Below are 21,155 nucleotides of genomic sequence, written 5' to 3'. Positions count from 1 at the left end.
GCAAATGCATTGAAATGAAAACGCATTTGCACTGGATCAGTTTTTGCGTTAAAAAAATGTTCATGACGCATGTTAAAAAAACGTAGTGTGAAAGCAGCTGTAGTTATATGTTCACACACAGAATGCTGTTTTGTGTTGCATTTATTTTCATTTTATCTCATGTGTATCATTTTATCATACTCCAGAGCTGCATTCATACTTTTTCCGAGTTCCTATCAGCAATGCTGTGCAAAATTTTACCTTATGTGTATTATTTTATCATACTCCAGAGCTGCATTCATAATTCTTCAGAGATCCTATCAGCAATGCTGTGCTATGTGAAATTTTATCTCGTGTATTATTTTATCATACTCTACAGCTGTATTCATACTTCTTCCGCGTTCCCATCAGCCAAACAACCTACAATCAATTACTGTATATCTATATGCAACATCTTCTGCCGTGTTGTATTGTGAGATATGTAGCATTGTAGCCCTACACATATAAGAACTCAGCTAAGCTTTTAAATCTAAGACTATCGGCAAAATGTTTATAGTTTTCATGTTGTATTCTGCAGTATTATAAATGCAGCTCTGGAGTAAAAAGTAGTTAGGCCAGCAATAGCGAAGTCTTAGAAAACCTCCTGTAACAGAGCTGTGCCACTGTGGTTGGAATTTATATCATGTCCATCTCTTGCGCTCACTTATCGCTCCACGCTCCGTTCCACTCCACCTCTCCCCAGGGATTTCGGATCCTTATGAGTTTTTCCTGGCTGCCTCTGTAGTTTACCTGGTTGGATAAGATAACGTAAGGGAATGTAAAATATATACGTACATACATACATACATATACACACACACACACATATACATATACATACACAGTGCAGACCAAAAGTTTGGACACACCTTATCTCTAGAACAACTGTTAAGAGGAGACTTTGTGCAGCAGGCCTTCATGGTAAAATAGCTGCTAGGAAACCCCTGCTAAGGACAGGCAACAAGCAGAAGAGACTTGTTTGGGCTAAAGAACACAAGGAATGGACATTAGACCAGTGGAAATCTCTGCTTTGGTCTGATGAGCCCAAATTTGAGATCTTTGGATCCAACCACCATGTCTTTGTAGAAAAGGTGAACGGATGGACTCTACATGGCTGGTTCCCACCGTGAAGCATGGAGGAGGAGGGGTGATGGTGTGGGGGGTGCTTTGCTGGTGACACTGTTGGGGATTTATTCAGAATTGAAGGCATACTGAACCAGCATGGCTACCACAGCATCTTGCAGCGGCGTGCTATTCCATCCGGTTTGCGTTTAGTTAGACCATCATTTATTTTTCAACAGGACAATGACCCCCAAACACCCCTCCAGGCTGTGTAAGGGCTATTTGACTAAGAAGGAGAGTGATGGGGTGCTACGCCAGATGACCTGGCCTCCACAGTCACCAGACCTGAACCCAATCAAGATTGTTTGGGGTGAGCTGGACTGCAGAGTGAAGGCAAAAGGGCCAATAAGTGCTAAGCATCTCTGGGAACTCCTTCAAGACTGTTGGAAGAACATTTCCGGTGACTGCCTCTTGAAACTCATCAAGAGAATGCCAAGAGTGTGCAAAGCAGTAATCAAAGCAAAAAAAAAGGTGGCTACTGTGAAGAGCCTAGAATATAAGACAGATCTTCAGTTGTTTCCCATTTGTTTAAGTATTTCATTCCACATGTGTTAATTCATAGTTTTGATGTCTTCAATGTGAAGCTACAATTATCAGAGTCATGAAAGTAAAAAAAAGTCTTTGAATAAGGTGTGTCCAAAGTTTTGGTCTGTACTAATATATATATATATATATATATATATATATATATATATATATAATATATATATATATATATATATATGAGTTAAAATAGGACTGCAAAGAAAATAAGAATCATTGTCCCCACCTCTTCTGCGGCGGTCACAGAGTACGCATGGCCCTTCACCAGCTTCTGGCGGGTGATCGCTTCGGTCTCGGCCGCGCTTGTGATCTGAAACATACAAAGGTCACCATAATGATGCATAATAGGACATTGGTGTGTTGTCGGTGAACGTCCTGACAGCACAATACCTCTGGGATTGGTTTTTGATATTGTGCTACATTTATTTCAAAAGAGCCCGATGATTGGGGGAAGAGTCACGCTTGTTCTTATGATCTTTTGCTCCTTTCGCACAGACAATCCGGAGCCTGCGTATTTAACGACGATTCCTCAACATTACTACAGTCTACTGCGCATGCGCCTAATTCGGTCTTCATGCTTTGTGGCCAGTTAGACACAAATGCACAACACGGCACAGCAGGCCCCCACTGATATAGGCAGGGGCTGCGCTATGTTGTGCATTTGTGTCTGAGCATTGTACTCATGATGGACATCTCATCACATCTTCTGTTGCACAGAAAATCCAGCGCATGCGCGTTAACTATAGATTCCTCAACATTATTACAGTCTATGGTGCATGCCCCTAATTCAGTCTTCATGCTTTGTGGCCAGTTAGACACAAATGCACAACACGGCACAGCAGGTCCTCATTGATTCAGGCAGCAGCTGCGCCATGTTGTGCATTTGTGTCTGAACACGGTATTGTTGTTTTTTGTTCTTCAGTGTTTTTATTGTTTTTGTCCTTTTTCAGTGAATTGTGTCCAATTAGGTCAGCTGTGCTCCATAGATGAACGATCAGGCAGTACAGCTGATTTCTTTTCCGCGCAACCACTGACAAGCAAAGCGCATGCTCAAAATTTCATTGACATTGTAGGAATCCAGTCAGCAGGTGGTAAGAAGAGTTACGCTTTGCAGTGCATGGTCCTTGTGATGTACCCCCATGTAGTTAGCCTACAGGGCTGATTGTTATGGTGTTTGCAAACGGGAATGATGCACTACTAATGGGTGACTGAAATGATGACAGGTTCCCCTTAAGCACTGGATGCTCAGAGTCTGACCTAAAAAGTGATGACTAGTACTAAGGGTACATTCACATGACCGATCAGTTTGTCCTGGTCAGTTCCTGTTTTTTTGCGGACCCACGGACAGGACCATCTTTTCAATGTCTTTGTGTAGGATCGGATGGCACATGGAAGAACTTCCGTGTGCATCCGATCCTACAAAAAAACCCACATAGGATGCCGCATGTCCGCTCCGTTATTATGGAACATGTCCTATTCTGTTCCGTAATAACGGACCATGACTCAATACAAGTCAATGGGCCCGCAAAATCCCCGGAAGCCGCACAGAAGCACTTCCATGTGACCTCCGTCGGGTGCCCGTGCAGTCTGTGTCCCGCTTCAGCCCCGCGGCTGCTCGCACTGCAGTGTTCTGTGTCTGCCCGCAGTATCAGCAGCTTCTCACATTGCAGTGCCTGCAGCTGTGGGGATGACAAGCGCTGCTGTCCGGAGGTTAGATGAGATCATTACCTGAGGTGACGATCTCCTGCTCTGCTGACGTCAGCGCTTGTCACTGCTTTCTATGCCCGCTGCGTTCTCACGTCATGTCTCGCGGGTGGCCCGAGACTGTCACTAGCGGTGACGTCACGTGCTCTCGCGATACTGCTGAGAACGCAGCGGGCAATGGAAGGTAGTGACAGCGCTGATGTCAGCAGAGCAGGAGATCGTCACCTCAGGTAATGATCTCATCTAACCTCCTGACAGCAGCGCTGGTCATGCCCTGCAGTGACCTGGGCTGACCTCATGACGTTAGCTCAGGTCACTGCATTACTCTCCCAGCCAATGGGGAACATGCTGTTCTTCATTGACTGGGACAGTGACTATGGTATGGATCGCCGTGGGACCCCCTTTTTGGATTACGCCGGACCCGGATTTGATTGTTCTTTTCAATAAATTGGTGAAAGAGGGAATGTTTTGGGGAGTGTTTTTTCAAATAAAACTTTTTTTGTTGTCTATTTTTTTATTTCTTACTGACTGGGTGTGTGATGTCGGGTATCTGATAGACTCCATGACATCACTAACCCCAGGGCTTGATGCCAGGTGACATTGCACATGTGGCATCAACCCCATATATTACCCCGTTTGCCACCGCACCAGGGCAACAGGATGAGTTGGGGCAAAGCGCCAGGATAGGCACATCTAATGGATGCGCCACTTCTGGGGCGGCTGTGGCCTGCTATTTTTAGGCTGGGGTGAGTCCAATAACCATGGACCTCCCTAGTCTGAGAATATCAGACCCCAGCTGTCCGCTTTACCTTGGCTGGAGATCCAACTTTGGGGGGACCCCCACGTGTTTTTTTTTTTATTATTATTATTTATTTAATTTAAAATAACAGCGTGGGGTGCCCTCAGTTTTGGATTACCAGCCAAGGTAAAGCTGACAGCTGTGGTCTGCAGGCTGCAGCCGTCTGCTTTACCCTAGCTGGCTACAAAAGATAGGGGGGGACCCCACGTAATTTTTTTTTTAATTTATTTATTTTTGGGCTAAATACAAGGCTAAGCACCCTTTAGTGCCACATGAAAGTCACAAAAGGGTGCCAGCTTAGAATATGCAGGGGGGTAGGACATTATATATGTCTTTCTCATATATTATCTATCTATCCCTCTATCCCTCTATTCATTCATTTATTTATTCATTCATCCCTCTCTCGGTCTCTATATCTATTCCATCTCCATATCTACTCATCTATTTATCTTTCTTGCTGCTTCCGTTTTTTGCGGTCCGCAAAAAAAACGGAAGGCACACGGATAACAAATGGATGACATACGGACCGTATACGGAATGGAACGGATGCCACACGGATGCATACGTGAAAAAAACGGACCCTTTTTTGCGGACCGCAAAAACGGATCGGTCGTGTTAATGTACCCTAAAACACAGGAATGTGCACTTCTTACTAATTGCTTTACCATCTGCTAAATGGAACATTGCACTTCAAAAAAGACAATCAAGATCTTTCCTTTGAGGAAGCTGTGACTGCACCCAATAAACTGAAAAAAAAAATGTCAAGATTAGTGATGAGCGGGCACTATCATGCTTAGGTGTTCAGTACTGGTAACTAGTGATGAGCGGGCACTACCATGCTCGGGTGCTCAGTACTGGTATCTAGTTATGAGCGGGCACTACCATGCTCGAGTGCTCAGTACTGGTAACTAGTGATGAGCGGGCACTACCATGCTCGGGTGCTCAGTACTGGTAACTAGTGATGAGCGGGCACTACCATGCTCGAGTGCTCAGTACTGGTAACTAGTGATGAGCGGGCACTACCATGCTCGGGTGCTCAGTACTCATGATTGGCAGGTGGTCCCAGGGAAGGTTGAGAATAATCTAAGAGATATGGACAGCTAAAGCCTGCTTTACACGTTACAATTACACATGCGATATCGTATGCGATGTGACCCGCCCCCATCGTATGTGCGGCACGTTCAATTTGTTGCCAGTGTCGCACCAACGATTAAATCCCGTCATACGTACTTACCTTCCATACGACCTCGATGTGGGCGGCGAACAACCACTTCCTGTAGTGGGAGGGACGTTCGGCGTCACACGGCAGCCGTCCAATAGAAGCGGAGGGGCGGAGATGAGCGGGACGTAAACATCCCGCCCACCTCCTTCCTTCCGCATTGCAGGCGGGAAGCAGGTAAGATGTGTTCATCGTTCCCGGGGTGTCACACGGAGCGATGTGTGCTGCCTCGGGAACATTTAACAACCGGACATTCAATTTTTAATAGTTGAACGACGTGCATGCAATCAACGGTTTTTCGTTCAATCGCAATCAGGTTTCACACGCTACAATATCACTAACAATGCCGGATGTGCGTCACTTACGACGTGACGCCGCCGACTCATCGTTCGATATATTGTAGCGCGTAAGGCCCGCTTAAGGCCAATAAATCAACTCTAAAAGGTCCATTGCGTGACAGCATTCCTAAACATCCTACCAGGCTGCCAGTAACCCTATGAACTAGCAAAACATTTGTTTGTTGGTTGTTGAGTCAAATGATCATTTAGCTTCTATCAAAGATCACCGATCTCAGCAGGGCATTGTTCTGAGTAAACAAGGCCTGACTCTCTAGGTTGACTATGGGAAATGATGCAATAACTTGGCAATTTCCAGTTGAGCCTGACCATGGCCAAAGTTCATGAAGACAACATAAAATGAATATGAGGGGAAATGTTGACCTCTCGAGGAATGTGATGCTTTCTTTGGACAATTTCCCATGGGACAATATTAATGATGGTCTCAGTCCTCAAAATCTTTTCGCTCAATAATTACAGAACAATTACTCTAATATACGTCACCATGAAGAACTGAGATTCATCGATGGCCAAATTCTGAACTCATGCTGTTCATCTATCAGCCAAAATGATGGATAGAAGATACTATAAAATGGTCAGCTACAACCAGTCATGGGTCATTAGGAAAATCCAAATAAAGTGATGGGAATGTTTTTGGCCTCTCTACCATTTTCATACTCTCCACTGGGTCACAAAGATTACAGATGTATCCTGGACTACCCAAAATTGGAAAACTCCCACCCAGAGGAACCACCAAAGAGGCATTGCTGAAAGCTCTTCGGTTTTTACACTCCCAACTTTTCATGATCTAACAACACTATTATCTTCGTAGACACACATGGTGCTAAAGCCAACTATTTCAGCGCAACCGGCCTACCATCCAACATGTATGAAACCATTGTTTATTAAAGGGATAGATATATCGAATTGTAACACGGTAGAGGACAGAAGTAACAAAGACCTTTTAAGTCCTCCATACACAGTAGATGGCTTTCAGCTATGGTGTTTTGACCGATAGCCATCTCTCTTGCCACCTCAATAGACATGGGAGTGCTTGGCTGAGTGTGCTCCATTCACTGTGGATTATCACATGGGGAAAAACAAGCTTGGCAGTTGGAAATCTAATGTGCTGTTCCTTCTCCTTCCCAACATGGTCTGTTGGGGGAAGATTTAGTAGGCCCCTGCACACATTGACTGTTGATCAATTCTACTAGGATTGGCGAGTTTGGCAAACTTTAGGTTATGTGTATGTAAACTTGATGAACGAATAGTTTACTGGCTGATCAGGTGGTTTATTTGGCCCAAAAATAATTGTTTATAAAAAAGGACTTATCTCCATTACATATGTGAAATATAGAAGACTATGACAAAACCTTAAAATCTGAGGGCTCGGAAGGGAAGGAGAGTCATTCCACTTTTTGGAATGCGAAAATAGGTGCGATAATTAGCGGACACCATGTCGCGTTTGAGGAGCCCCTGATGTACCTAAACAGTGTAGCTTCCCCACAAGTGACCCCAGTCTGGAAACTAGACCCCTCAAGAAATTTATCTAGATGTTTGATGACACCTTGAAATCCCAGGGGCTTCACAGAATTTTATAACTTTTCTCCGAAGACCAAAGATGGCAGGATAGGACAAAACTCACATCTATGGAGCAGCCCAGAAGAGAGCCGGTCTTCAGCGCCTTCTGTATGATCTTGAATAGATTGGCGGGTGCTTTCTTCAGCTCGTACCATTCTGCCAGACCACCAGTGAAATCTTCAAAGCCCTCAGTAGTGGCACCACCGGATAACGCTTCATAAGATCCATTCAGCCTGCGTGTGAAGATGCACCCGTCACACCTAAACTCACTTACTTGCGTCCCATCATGTTTTGCCATAAAGCGTAGTTTGCCATTTGGGGTATACAACTTCTATGCATGAAAACAACATCTGTTCATCTAGTATAGGCAAAGTACTGTATGTGGTGACCGTAAGGTGGCTTAAAGGGTTTCAGATTAAAAACATGGATATGTAAAAAATCTCATACGTGAGAGAGTGTCCCCAAATTATTGGGAGAATTTCGGACCTAAGACCACTGTTGTGATTGTGCTCGTCTATGGGGACCCAAATATGATGGATGGGCATCACTGGGATGGACAGTGTGTACAGTCTTACTTGGCGTAGGCCTTTTCCAACAGGGCGCTCCAAAATTCAGTCCCTTCAGCAGAATGAACAAAGACCAGCTCGTTGTTTTTTGTAGGCAGCCGATCGTCTATCACCACATCCACCCATTCTCCGAACTGCCAGAACTAGAAAACAAAAGGGGACAAGACATAAACCCCCCACAACATTAACTTCATCACAAATCTGACCATAGGGATCACCACCAATCCCAAGAACATGGTTCCAACCCTGATCCATTTACCCAAGTCAAGCAGGACCTCCGTTTTTGAGATCACTGGTGGTCCAATGTAGTATATAGTTGGAAACTCCCCCCCACTTTGGAGATTTTCTCCTTTGATTGTGGATAAAATATATTTATTTATTGTATAATTCCTCATGGAAGTCAACGAAGACCAACAGTGTAATTCCACCGGAGACAGACCAGACCATACAATCGATAGGGACTGATGAGAGGGGACCAGAAGCCGAAACAACGGTGCTCCCTTCTTCCGACACCTACCAGGACTTGTATATCGGGGGCTCATGTGCTGACTCCACTTTTGACCTGGTGGGTACAAGCCATTTTACACAGCCGAATACTGCAATTGAAGCTGTCCCTTCTCGCAGCAGTTCAACCCCTTAGATGCCTTAGAGGACACCGACCATAGCATCTTAATGGTTAAGTTAGTAAGTAAAGTCAGAATTTTTCCTATAGGGCACCACTTTTTTTATGTACACTACTCTTTAAAATCTGAGCAACACATGGCACGTTTTGGACCAGATACCCTCTGGGTGTAAACGAGGCTTCCACCGACTGACGGCAAGAACAGATTTTGAAAAATGATGCAAAAATTGAATCCAAAAACTTGAATATATATATATTTTTTGTATCACCTTTTATTTCCCATCCTATATACATTTTCTGAGATCGTTAATGAAAAAGTTCTCATTCCTCCTGATATATTTTACCTGAAAATGGAATATTCCTGCGTACTTTTCTTGGAAACTTTGGTCTTTAGGGACAACACGAGACAGGATCTGCTCATTGAGCGTGAGAGAAGCGATGGCGGCCAGCAGCCAGCAGTCACCTGGAGGACGAAGAAGAGGTTGTGTGTGTGACTGACAGCTGGAATAACACAGAGGCAACGTCGGTGATACACTGCGGCCATACAGCACTGCAGGACACTATTACAGATACCGATGTAGCAGAGCTAAGTTCATTATATGACAACCCAATTCACCTTCTGCGCTCTCCTGCACTCCGCAGATCCCCTTACTACACCTGTAGCCTCTCTGTAAAAAAATCAGAAACCCCCTCAACAGCAGTGTAAAACAGTAAGTAGAAGACAGGGAGGAGGGGGATGCAGCTGCAGCTGCTCACCAGTGCTTCTGTATGTGATGGAGATGGGAGGAGCTTACCCTGGAGGTGGTCCTGTGACCACACTGCCAGGGAAGGAGGCGCTTACTCTGGAGGCTGCCTTGTGACAACACCGCCAGGGAAGGAGGAGCTTACTCTGGAGGTGTTCCTGTGACAAAACCAATGGGAAGGAGGAGCTTACTCTGGAGGCTGCCCTGTGACCACACCTCCAGGGAAGGAGGAGCTTACTTTATAGGTGGTCCTGTGACAACACCGCCAGGGAAGGAGGAGCTTAATCTGGAGTCTGCCCTGTGACCACACCGCGAGCGAAGGAGGAGTTTACTCTGGAGGCAGTCCTGTGACACCACCTGGGAAGGAGGCGCTTACTCTGGAGGCAGTCCTGTGACAACACCACAAGGGAAGGAGCTTAATCTGGAGGCAGCCGTGTGACAACACCACCAGGGAAGGAGGAGCTTACTCTGGAGGTGGTCCTGTGACCACACCGCCAGGATAGGAGGAGCTTGCTCTGGAGGTGGTTCTGTGACAGCACCGCCAGGATAGGAGGAGATTACTCTGGTGGCAGCCTTGTGACAACACCGCCAGGGAAGGAGAAGCTTACTCTGGAGGCAGCCGTGTGACAACACCGCCAGGGAAGGAGAAGCTTACTCTGGAGGCAGCCGTGTGACAACACTGCCAGGGAAGGAGGAGCTTACTCTGGAGGCAGCCGTGTGACAACACCGCCAGGGAAGGAGAAGCTTACTCTGGAGGCAGCCGTGTGACAACACCGCCAGGGAAGGAGAAGCTTACTCTGGAGGCAGCCGTGTGACAACACTGCCAGGGAAGGAGGAGCTTACTCTGGAGGTGGTCCTGTGACAACACTGCCAGGGAAGGAGGATCTTACTCTGGAGGTGGTCCTGTGACCACACCGACAGGATAGGAGGAGCTTACTCTGGAGGTGGTCCTGTGACCACACCGACAGGATAGGAGGAGCTTACTCTGGAGGTGGTCCTGTGACCACACCGACAGGATAGGAGGAGCTTACTGTGGAGGTGGTCCTGTGACAACACCGCCAGGGAAGGAGGAGCTTACTCTGGAGGCTGAGATATATGAGATATTGTTGTATCTACATCATTAAATACTGTAAAACAAAAAAAAATAGTTGTATAACCCACATTTTCCATGGTTGCTTGGGATCAGGTAGAAGGAGGCCTCCATAAAAGAAAAGCTCTTGCAAGTCGCTGTAGCCTGGCAATTTCCTTGCAGCGGCTAGTGCAGCCCTCTTATCCTAGCTGTGTTGGTATAGTGGTTATATGAATGGGGGGGTTGTATTGAGAGGAGATTGCCTCTGACTAAAAAGGCATATGGGCAATATAATCTGTTTATAAAAATTGTACTAGTGATAATACAAAATTCTGTTTCTGCAAGAAAATATGCAACCAGAAACCTGCAGGAGAAAAAATGAGGAATCTGCGGGAGGAATAATGTGACTGGTCTGATGAAAAGGAGGTTTGTGTCTTCAGCTGAACATGAATAATAAAACTACATTCCAGACGTGATGGAAAACTCCAGTAAGGTTCAGCCGCAGAGAAAAAAACAGTAGGAAATTCCCATGTGAGTAAAAGGTAGAAAATCCTCACTCACAGCGTCAGGGCAGCAAAGTGATATGGGCCCCGAGGCACTAATGTTCTGGAGGACGGGGCCACACCCTTTAGACAGGGAATAGGTGTATGATGAGGATTAAAGCAGGAGGTCAGAGTCTGCCAAGGGGGTGAGCATCTAAGTCTTCAGGGAGGGCAGATTACAAGGGCTACCCTCTATCACGGTGAGAATCTAGAGGACAAAATATGTAAGGTAATCTGGAGGATAGAATATGTAGGGTAATCTGGGAGGACAGAATATGTAGGGATAATCTGGGAGGACATAATATGTAGGGTAATCTGGGAGGACAGAATATGTGAGGTAATATGGGAGGACAGATTATGTAAGTGTAATTTGGAGGCCAGAATCTGGGGGTAATATGGAGGGCAGAGTATGTAGGGTAATCTGGAGGGCAGAATATGTAGGTTAATCTGAAAGACAGAATATGTGAGGTAATCTGGAAGACAGAATATGTAGGATAATCTGGAGGACAGAATATGGGTGTAGGAGAGGGTATGTAGTGTAATCTGGAGGACAGAATATGTGGGGTAATCTGGAGGACAGAACATGTACAGTAATCTGGAGGACAGAATATGTGGGGTAATCTGGAGGACAGAATATGTGGGGTAATCTGGAGGACAGAATATGTGGGGTAATCTGGAGGACAGAATATGTGGGGTAATCTGGAGGACAGAATATGTGGGGTAATCTGGAGGACAGAATATGTGGGGTAATCTGGATGACAGAATATGTGGGGTAATCTGGATGACAGAATATGTGGGGTAATCTGGAGGACAGAATCTGGGGGGTAATCTGGAGGACAGAATCTGGGGGTAATCTGGAGGACAGAATATGTGGGGTAATCTGGAGGGCAGAATCTGGGGGTAATCTGGAGGACAGAATATGTGGGGTAATCTGGAGGGCAGAATCTGGGAGTAATCTGGAGGACAGAATATGTGGGGTAATCTGGAGGACAGAATATGTGGGGTAATCTGGTTGACAGAATATGTGGGGTAATCTGGTTGACAGAATCTGGGGGTAATCTGGAGGACAGAATCTGGGGGTAATCTGGAGGACAGAATCTGGGGGTAATCTGGAGGACAGAATCTGGGGGTAATCTGGAGGACAGAATCTGGGGGTAATCTGGAGGACAGAATCTGGGGGTAATCTGGAGGACAGAATCTGGGGGTAATCTGGAGGACAGAATCTGGGGGTAATCTGGAGGACAGAATCTGGGGGTAATCTGGAGGACAGAATCTGGGGGTAATCTGGAGGACAGAATCTGGGGGTAATCTGGAGGACAGAATCTGGGGGTAATCTGGAGGGCAGAATCTGGGAGTAATCTGGAGGACAGAATATGTGGGGTAATCTGGAGGACAGAATATGTGGGGTAATCTGGAGGACAGAATATGTGGGGTAATCTGGAGGACAGAATCTGGGGGTAATCTGGAGGACAGAATATGTGGGGTAATCTGGAGGGCAGAATCTGGGGGTAATCTGGAGGACAGAATATGTAGGGTAATCTGGAGGGCAGAATCTGGGGGTAATCTGGAGGACAGAATATGTAGGGTAATCTGGAGGACAGAATATGTAGGGTAATCTGGAGGGCAGAATCTGGGGGTAATCTGGAGGACAGAATATGTAGGGTAATCTGGAGGACAGAATATGTAGGGTAATCTGGAGGGCAGAATCTGGGGGTAATCTGGAGGACAGAATATGTAGGGTAATCTGGAGGACAGAAGATGTAGGGGTATTCTGCAAAAGAGAAAAAATGTGGTAGATTAGTAATGGATGGTATTATCTGCAGACAGCGGCGGGGGAGGGGGAAGAGATTCTTCACGATCTGTCAAATGAAAAATCAGGAAGCTGCATCATAGATATACAGTATAGATTGCAGCTAGTAAAGCCTGCAAGGCCCCCACAAAGAGGACTGCAACTGTATATCAGGGGTCTGAAAATGAATGAAGGATGGAACTCAATGCAACTTTTTTATTTGTTGCACTATTTGGTTGCCATAGAAATAAGGATGCAGATGTGACTATATTTTCTATATACACATGCTTTTTTTTTTTTTTTTTACAAAGAATGTGTTTGATATTTTTGCATAACTCCCCAGTGACTCGCCCGCTGAATCATAGTGAAAAAAGAGCTAAAATGACTGAAAGAGGAAACCACATTGTTCTTGTGTGTTGCTGTGACTACCTGCTGGAATATCCGCTGACAGCCCATCGTGTACACGGGATATTCATTGCAAATGCTGGTAGAGATCTACCTGCTGTTACATTGTATCACTAGACGCCAGGGATGTGGTATGAAAGTTTTTAAAAAATGAAAGGAAAACATTTTCCTGCACAAATGTTCAGTTTACAGAACCGCCGGGGCTTGTTACACTGTAGCAAGGCCACAGGTGATCCCGAGCGCTACCAGAGGTTTCACTTTTTTCAATGTGAAGACTGAAAACTTCCATTCTCTGACAACAAGCAGAGAGTACAGGAATTGTAAGAAATGAACCGAAAATGTATATTCTGCTTTAATGAACTTTTCATTTGAATTTTTAACATTTATGACTATTTTAGATTATCAAAGTCAGCAGAGGATTCAGCCTGACAACTACTGTGCTCGAAACTATGAAGCCCCAAATGTACGTCTGCATGCTTGTGAGATGAATGGCAGCATTGGAAATAGTCTACAGTCAGCCTGTATTATACCCCAGAGCTGCACTCACTATTCTGCTGGTGCAGTCACTGTGTACATACATTACTGACCCTGAGCTCTCTCCTGTATTATACCCCAGAGCTGCACTCACTATTCTGCTGGTGCAGTCACTGTGTACATACATTACATTACTGATCCTGAGTTACCTCCTGTATTATACTCCAGAGCTGCACTCACTATTCTGCTGGAGCAGTCACTGTGTACATTCATTACATTACTGATCCTGAGTTACCTCCTGTATTATACTCCAGAGCTGCACTCACTATTCTGCTGGAGCAGTCACTGTGTACATACATTACTGATCCCGAGTTACCTCCTGTATTATACTCCAGAGCTGCACTCACTATTCTGCTGGTGCAGTTACTGTGCACATGTACATACATTTCATTACTGATCCTCCTGTATCCAGTTACATCCTGCTGTGATGGAATTCTTTATGAGGACATAATTATCATAATTGTCAGCACATTTCCTCGGGTAGACAGGGATGTGCTGCTGACAGTAATGTACGTCCTCTGCCCCCGGGCCCTCCGCGTCCGTCTCCTGCCCCCGGGCCCTCCGCGTCCGTCCTCTGCCCCCCGGGCCCTCCGCGTCCGTCCTCTGCCCCCCGGGCCCTCCGCGTCCGTCCTCTGCCCCCCGGGCCCTCCGCGTCCGTCCTCTGCCCCCCGGGCCCTCCGCGTCCGTCCTCTGCCCCCCGGGCCCTCCGCGTCCGTCCTCTGCCCCCCGGGCCCTCCGCGTCCGTCCTCTGCCCCCCGGGCCCTCCGCGTCCGTCCTCTGCCCCCCGGGCCCTCCGCGTCCGTCCTCTGCCCCCCGGGCCCTCCGCGTCCGTCCTCTGCCCCCCGGGCCCTCCGCGTCCGTCCTCTGCCCCCCGGGCCCTCCGCGTCCGTCCTCTGCCCCCCGGGCCCTCCGCGTCCGTCCTCTGCCCCCCGGGCCCTCCGCGTCCGTCCTCTGCCCCCCGGGCCCTCCGCGTCCGTCCTCTGCATGCAGTTGCGGTTTGTGCACATTTTAGAGCCACTGAGTCACAGACCTGCGGAGTTCCCATGCTGGGTGTGTATGAACAGGTCACACCCAGGCCATTAAGAAACAAGCGGCAATGATTTTGTAACAACAAGAATGAATGAAGTAAAAATTAGTTGAGAAAGATACAATATACCAAGAAACCACAAACTCCTCAGTCCACAAAACCACAGGGAAATACACTAAAAAAGGTACACAATATCCACCAGTATAGACACAACAGGGCACAAGACATCCACCAGTATACACACAACAGGGCACAAGACATCCACCAGTATACACACAACAGAACACACGACATCCACCAGTATACACACAACAGGGCACAAGACATCCACCAGTATACACACAACAGGGCACAACACATCCACCAGCATACACACAACAGGGCACAACACATCCACCAGCATACACACAACAGGGCACAACACATCCACCAGTATACACACAACAGGGCACAAGACATCCACCAGTATACACACAACAGGGCACAACACATCCACCAGTATACACACAACAGGGCACAAGACATCCACCAGTATACACACAACAGGGCACAAGTTATCCACCAGTATACACAGCACAGGGCACAAGACATCCACCAGTATACACACACAACAGGGCACAAGACATCCACCAGTATACACACAACAGGGCACAACACATCCACCAGTATACACACAACAGGGCACAAGACATCCACCAGTATACACACAACAGGGCACAAGTTATCCACCAGTATACACAGCACAGGGCACAACACATCCACCAGTATACACACAATGGGGCACAAGATATCCACCAGTATACACACAATGGGGCACAAGATATCCACCAGTATACACACAACAGGGCACAAGACATCCACCAGTATACACACAACAGGGCACAAGTTATCCACCAGTATACACAGCACAGGGCACAACACATCCACCAGTATACACACAATGGGGCACAAGTTATCCACCAGTATACACAGCACAGGGCACAACACATCCACCAGTATACACAGCACAGGGCACAACACATCCACCAGTATACACACAATGGGGCACAAGATATCCACCAGTATACACACAATGGGGCACAAGATATCCACCAGTATACACACAACAGGGCACAAGACATCCACCAGTATACACACAACAGGGCACAAGTTATCCACCAGTATACACAGCACAGGGCACAAGACATCCACCAGTATACACACACAACAGGGCACAAGACATCCACCAGTATACACACAACAGGGCACAACACATCCACCAGTATACACACAACAGGGCACAAGACATCCACCAGTATACACACAACAGGGCACAAGTTATCCACCAGTATACACAGCACAGGGCACAACACATCCACCAGTATACACACAATGGGGCACAAGTTATCCACCAGTATACACAGCACAGGGCACAACACATCCACCAGTATACACAGCACAGGGCACAACACATCCACCAGTATACACACAATGGGGCACAAGATATCCACCAGTATACACACAATGGGGCACAAGATATCCACCAGTATACACACAACAGGGCACAAGACATCCACCAGTATACACACAACAGGGCACAAGTTATCCACCAGTATACACAGCACAGGGCACAAGACATCCACCAGTATACACACACAACAGGGCACAAGACATCCACCAGTATACACACAACAGGGCACAACACATCCACCAGTATACACACAACAGGGCACAAGACATCCACCAGTATACACACAACAGGGCACAAGTTATCCACCAGTATACACAGCACAGGGCACAACACATCCACCAGTATACACACAATGGGGCACAAGATATCCACCAGTATACACACAATGGGGCACAAGATATCCACCAGTATACACACAACAGGGCACAAGACATCCACCAGTATACACACAACAGGGCACAAGTTATCCACCAGTATACACAGCACAGGGCACAACACATCCACCAGTATACACACAATGGGGCACAAGTTATCCACCAGTATACACAGCACAGGGCACAACACATCCACCAGTATACACAGCACAGGGCACAACACATCCACCAGTATACACACAACAGGGCACAACACATCCACCATTATACACATTACAGGGCACAACACATCCACCAGTATACACACAACAGGGCACAAGATATCCACCAGTATACACAGCACAGGGCACAACACATCCACCAGTATACACACACAACAGGGCACAAGACATCCACCAGTATACACACAACAGGGCACAAGACATTCACCCGTATACACACAACAGGGCACAAGACATCCACCAGTATACACACACAACAGGGCACAAGATATCCACCAGTATACACAGCACAGGGCACAACACATCCACCAGTATACACACACAACAGGGCACAAGACATCCACCAGTATACACACAACAGGGCACAAGTTATCCACCAGTATACACAGCACAGGGCACAACACATCCACCAGTATACACACAATGGGGCACAAGACATCCACCAGTATACACACACAACAGGGCACAACACATCCACCAGTATACAAACAACAGGGCACAAGACATCCACCAGTATACACACAACAGGGCACAAGACATCCACCAGTATACACACAACAGGGCACAAGACATCCACCAGTATACACACAACGGGGCACAAGACATCCACCAGTATACACACAATGGGGCACAAGACATCCACCCGTATACACACAATGGGGCACAAGACATCCACCCGTATACACACAATGGGGCACAAGACATCCACCCGTATACACACAATGGGGCACAAGACATCCACCCGTATACACACAATGGGGCACAACAGATCCACAAGTATACACACAATGGGGCACAAGACATCCACCAGTATACACACAATGGGGCACAACAGATCCACCAGTATACACACAACAGGGCACAAGACATCCACCAGTATACACAGCACAGGGGGCACAACACATCCACCAGTATACACACAACAGGGCACAACACATCCACCAGTATACACACAACAGGGCACAAGATATCCACCAGTATACACAGCACAGGGGGCACAACACATCCACCAGTATACACACAACAGGGCACAACACATCCACCAGTATACACACAATGGGGAACAACAGATCCACCAATATACACACAACAGGGCACAAGACATCCACCCGTATATACACAACGGAGCAACACACATCCACCAGTATACACACAATGGGGCACAAGACATCCACCCGTATACACACAACAGGGCACACCAGATCCACCAGTATACACACAATGGGGCACAACAGATCCACCAGTTTACACACAACAGGGCACAAGACATCCACCCGTATATACACAACGGGGCAACACACATCCACCAGTATACACACAATGGGGCACAAGACATCCACCCGTATACACACAACAGGGCACACCAGATCCACCAGTATACACACAATGGGGCACATCAGATCCACCAGTATACACACAATGGGGCACAAGACATCCACCCGTATACACACAACAGGGCACACCAGATCCACCAGTATACACACAATGGGGCACAACAGATCCACCAGTATACACACAACAGGGCACAAGACATCCACCCGTATATACACAACGGGGCAACACACATCCACCAGTATACACACAATGGGGCACAACAGATCCACCAGTATACACACAATGGGGCACAAGACATCCACCCGTATACACACAACAGGGCACACCAGATCCACCAGTATACACACAATGGGGCACAAGACATCCACCAGTATACACACAACAGGGCACAAGACATCCACCAGTATACACACACAACAGGGCACAAGACATCCACCAGTATACACACAACAGGGCACAAGATATCCACCAGTATACACACAACAGGGCACACCAGATCCACCAGTATACACATTATGGGGCACAAGGCATCCACCAGTATACACACAATGGGGCACACCAGATCCACAAGTATACACACACACAATGGGGCACAACAGATCCACCAGTATACACAGCACAGGGCACAAGACATCCACCAGTATACACACAACAGGGCACAAGACATCCACCAGTATACACACAACAGGGCACAACACATCCACCAGTATACACACAACAGGGCACAACACATCCACCAGTATACACACAACAGGGCACAACACATCCACCAGTATACACACAACAGGGCACAACACATCCACCAGTATACACACAACAGGGCACAACACATCCGCTGGTATATACAGAAAAAAATGCAAATTATATGCACATGAGTCTTCACGGTGACAGACAGACTGAGTGATGTAACCCAGCAGCCCTGCATTACTCCATTCTGTAGTCTGTAACCATGGAAACACATAACCATATAATGGTTTTGTACACGAAATGGGAATTTTTAAACTAGGGCTTTTATTCTTGATGCATCAAAATACAGTATATACTCGTATACTCATATATACTGCTGAAAAAGCCCACCCTGGCTTATACTCGACTGAGGGTCCCACTTCCCAATTATAAGACGCATTTTTCCTCCAAAACTCTGTGTGTGTGTGGGGGGGAATGGGGGTGCGTCTTATAATCTGGATAAAGCTTACCAGGTCAGCACGGCTAAGCGGGGTCACAGGACGAAAGGTCGGTGATACTGCGGTTCGGGGCTGTTGCGACGGTGTCGCAGCTCAGGAGAGTCGGCAATAATGGAGTCTCAGGGGTGTCGCAGCAGGCGCCATTGAGCCAGTCGGCGGGCTGGGGACTCAGTTGAGCTGGCTGGCGGTTGATGTGATAGACTTAAACAAAATGGCAGCGGAAAAAAGTGTGTGCGCAGACTGAGATATCGGAGAGCCAAGATCTCAATCTGAGCATGAGCCGCTCCCGCAGCAACTTTCTTTAAGTCTATTGCGTCAACCGCCGGCCAGCTCAATGGAATCCGCAGCCCGCCTCAATGGCGACTGCAGCAACGCCCCTGAGCCAGCAGTATAGCTGACCCTCCTGCACCGCGACACCCCCGAGCCCGAAGTATTGCCGACCTTCCGTCCTGTGACCCTCCTGAGCCGCGAACACCCCCCATCTTCCGAGCCCGAACTATTGCCGACCCTGCCTCCTGAGCCGCTCTATTGCCACCACCGTGCCGCCCTGGTGAGCTACTATAAGACACACTAGGACCCCCATTATAACATTAAAAACTATTTTTTCCAATTCTCCATCTCTAAATTTGGGGTGCATTTTATAATCCTAAGCTTACACTCGAGTCAATAAATTTTTTCAGTTTTTTTGTGGTAATCTTAGGGGGCCTCGGCTTATACTCGAGTATATACGGTAATTTAGAATATAGCTGCAAAAGTCTACACACTGTTTAAATACAAATGCAAATAGATGGAGTCCAGCAATCAGCGCAGTGCTCGTGGGGTGTATACATTGTAAATAGCAGCGCCTGTAATTTCGACAACTAGAACAAATTTACATACCCGCTCCACCATGTGAAAAACAAACGCTATAAGATTGTACAGGGTTTCATCCAGAACAGCGCCACACCTGGCAGCCTCTGGTATAGAAGAGAAGGCAGACAAGTGCATTACCGCACACTTCCTGAGTACAGGGGTGGCGCTGTTTGTGGAAGGAAGCAGCCATGTTTACATGTACGATGCATCGTCTGACTGTAAGTAATGAACCATTCTTCATATGCATCTTACCCAGAGCTCCTTGGCAAATATCGGTACGTGTGGCTCCTCCGGTGATGAACTCTGGGGAAGAGCAAATTTCCTGAAATACAAAAATAAAAAAAAAATGAGAATGTCAGCTCCTATTCACTTCAATGGGACTGAAACTGATGACAAATTCCATGATTCTTCAGATCCGCTTTGCTCCTGTCGATCACGGAGATTCCGTCGTCCCTGTCTGGACGCAGCCATAAAACATTAACAGTAAGAGCCGCAAGAGCTTTCATAAAGTTGGAACACGGGATATTGATTGTTATGTATGTATGCATATATTTGGCGTGCAGATTTCTTTCTCATATTTTTGCTAGACAACAATTATATCACCGACCCCATTAAATTACCATGAATCTCTGGAGGAATGAGAAATGTCTTCACTCCCAGCATCAATAACCTAAATATATCAATCCCCGGCGCGACGCAGCACTGCACCCTCCCTGCTCCGCACAACCCGTCCATTATTGATCCGGCTAATGGAGCTCTGCTGACGCGGCACTTCTAGGCTTTTACCTGGGATCCGATTATTACTGAGCGGATGTCATCAGAACTGATCAGTCAGAGACTGGAGAGAAAATACATCAAGACTTTATTAAAGATTTACCTTTGGTGATATCCGAGGGTCCCAACATTCAGATCTGATTAATTTTCTGGTTGCACGTTGCGAGTCACTTACTTACCATGAACTTAAGGTAACTTGTAAGCTTGACCATCACCATCAGCCAAGTAAAACTCCTTTCAATGGTGGTAACTAGGGTCCGAAGGGCCCCAGTGCAAGATTTGGACCTGTCCCCTGTATGTTGGTCAGATGTATGGGCCCTTGTAAATCCTATGTTGAATTATGCCTA

At 46.9% G+C, this 21,155-nt stretch overlaps 1 protein-coding gene across 1 annotated transcript in view; it reads right to left on the bottom strand.

Moving 5' to 3' along the window:
- The window catches only part of LOC142295939 (calpain-2 catalytic subunit-like), a 68,049-nt gene that overhangs the window by 32,592 nt on the left and 14,302 nt on the right, over nucleotides 1–21,155 (bottom strand). The window contains exons 2-7 of the mRNA XM_075339070.1: nucleotides 20,287–20,356; nucleotides 8,854–8,972; nucleotides 7,897–8,030; nucleotides 7,386–7,554; nucleotides 1,910–1,993; nucleotides 683–768 (exon numbers count right to left, since the gene is read on the bottom strand). Coding sequence (XP_075195185.1) covers nucleotides 683–768; nucleotides 1,910–1,993; nucleotides 7,386–7,554; nucleotides 7,897–8,030; nucleotides 8,854–8,972; nucleotides 20,287–20,356 — 662 coding nt within the window. The remainder of the gene's footprint in view (nucleotides 1–682; nucleotides 769–1,909; nucleotides 1,994–7,385; nucleotides 7,555–7,896; nucleotides 8,031–8,853; nucleotides 8,973–20,286; nucleotides 20,357–21,155) is intronic.

The sequence above is a fragment of the Anomaloglossus baeobatrachus genome, chromosome 3, assembly GCF_048569485.1.
Source record: "Anomaloglossus baeobatrachus isolate aAnoBae1 chromosome 3, aAnoBae1.hap1, whole genome shotgun sequence".
Lineage (NCBI taxonomy): Eukaryota > Metazoa > Chordata > Amphibia > Anura > Aromobatidae > Anomaloglossus > Anomaloglossus baeobatrachus.
This window is presented reverse-complemented; position numbering and strand designations above follow the sequence as displayed.